The sequence below is a fragment of the Grammomys surdaster genome, unplaced genomic scaffold (genome assembly GCF_004785775.1).
Source record: "Grammomys surdaster isolate TR1022 unplaced genomic scaffold, NIH_TR_1.0 72233, whole genome shotgun sequence".
In the NCBI taxonomy this organism is placed as follows: Eukaryota; Metazoa; Chordata; class Mammalia; order Rodentia; family Muridae; genus Grammomys; species Grammomys surdaster.
Window position 1 is genome coordinate 1 of NW_021606125.1, and position 2,210 is coordinate 2,210.

Sequence of the window (2,210 nt, forward strand, 5' to 3'; positions counted from 1 at the left end):
GTTTCCCCAAGAATAAATAGTTGACAATATCTAAGGCTTGAAAAACACTTACACAAAGGTTTATAAAAGTTTTCCATAATCTCACTAATTCTCTAGTGTGGAACCTCAAATTTTGAAAAGTATATACCTTGAATAAAACATATGTCACATTGTTCTCAGCAGAAATACTTTTCTCATAAAAAATTACTAAATGGTTTCTCTGACCTGAAATGAAGTCAAATAATTTTGTCGTACATTACATTTGTTAAGATTTTCATGTGTATGTATTCTCTCTTACATTCTAACAGACAGACCAAAAGTAAAGGATTCACACCTTCAATACATTTCTAAGGTGTTTCTCCTGTAAGGATTCCATAATGAATTTTAAGATATTTCTTTGTAGAGAATTGTCTCATTCACTTCATTTCTGAATTTTCTTAATTGTATGAAATCTCTGATAATTTCCCAGAATTATATTATGGGTAATAAATTTGTCACATTCAATACATTTGTAAGGTTTCTCTCCCATATCAATTCTTTGATGAATACTAAGATGGGATTTTCAGGCAAACCATTTTTCTTATTCATGGGATTTGTATGGTATTTCTCTTGTATGTACTCAATGATAAAAATGAAGATTGAATTTTTTAGTAAAGCACTTGTCACATTCACTATATTTTCATGGTTTCTCTCCTGTATGAATTCTCTGATGCCTTCTCAAACTAAACTTCCTGGTAAAGCATTTGTAACATTTACTGCATTTGTAAGGTTTCTCTCCTGTATGAATTCGCTGGTGAATACTAAGACGGGATTGTCTGGTAAAGCATTTGGCACATTCACTACATTTGTAAGGTTTCTCTCCTGTATGAATTCTCTGATGCCTTCTCAAACTAAACTTCTTGGTAAAGCATTTGTCACATTTACTGCATCTGTAAGGTTTCCCTCCTGTATGAATTCTCTGATGAATATTACGATGGGATTGTCTGTAAAAGCATTTGTCACATTCACTACATTTGTAAGGTTTCTCTCCCGTATGAATTTTCTGATGAACACTCAGATTCACTTTTTCAGTAAAGCATTTCTCACATTCACTGCATTTGTAAGGTTTCTCTCCTGTATGAATTCTCTGATGAATACTAAGACGGGATTGTCTGGTAAAGCATTTGCCACATTCACTACATTTGTAAGGTTTCTCTCCTGTATGAATTCTCTGATGCCTTCTCAAACTAAACTTCTTGGTAAAGCATTTGTCACATTTACTGCATCTGTAAGGTTTCTCTCCTGTATGAATTCTCTGATGAATACTAAGATGGGATTGTCTGGAAAAGCATTTGTCACATTCACTACATTTGTAAGGTTTCTCTCCTGTATGAATTCTTTGATGAATACTAAGATGGGATTGTCTGGAAAAGCATTTGCCACATTCACTACATTTGTAAGGTTTCTCTCCTGTATGAATTCTTTGATGAACACTCAGATTACTTTTGTCAGTAAAGAATTTGTCACATTCACTGCATTTGTAATGTTTCTCTCCTGTATGAATTCTCTGATGAATACTAAGATGGGATTGTCTGGAAAAACATTTGTCACATTCACTGCATTTGTAAGGTTTCTCTCCTGTATGAATTCTCTCATGAATACTAAGACTGGAGTTTTGGGTAAAGCATTTGCCACATTTACTACATTTGTGAGGTTTCTTTCCTGAATAAATTCTCTGCTGACTTTGAAGATTGTTTCTCTGTATAAAGCGTTTGTCTAATTCACTGTACTTGTAAGTGTTCACATCTGTCTTGTTTTGCTTCAGCTCAAGTTTATGTTTAGAAACAGAAACCTTATCAAATTCTGTATTTATATTATCTTCTTTCTTCTCTTCATGGATTCCTTGATTGAGTCTCATGATAGAACACACATTTAGACAGTTTACACAGTCTTTATATTTGCAAACTTCTTTAGTGTTGTCAGTTTTATGTCTTTTTAGGTTTGAGGATTGAAGAGAAGCATCACTGTGGATAGTTTTATATGGTGTACTTTTGGTCGATTCATGAAAAATATTGCTAAGCTCATTATACTTAAAAGACTTCTCTTGGATATACACATCCTCATGGATAATGTGATGTGTGTCTTGAATCGAGTCCTTTCCATACTTTCCACATATAGCATGATTTTCTGAAAAAAGGTCAATTCGGGATGACAAGGGTTATTTAAATGAATAGTAAGTGATTCAACTATCA

General features: G+C 33.2%; 1 protein-coding gene across 1 annotated transcript; it reads right to left on the reverse strand.

The window, feature by feature from the left end:
* Positions 1-658: 658 nt before the first annotated feature.
* LOC114635249 (zinc finger protein 501-like) lies at positions 659-2,176 on the reverse strand (the record flags this gene model as incomplete). Its single annotated transcript, XM_028783926.1, has 1 exon — positions 659-2,176. A coding segment is annotated over one exon (1,518 nt), but the record flags the coding sequence as incomplete, so codon positions are not given.
* Between the last annotated feature and the right edge of the window lie 34 nt (positions 2,177-2,210).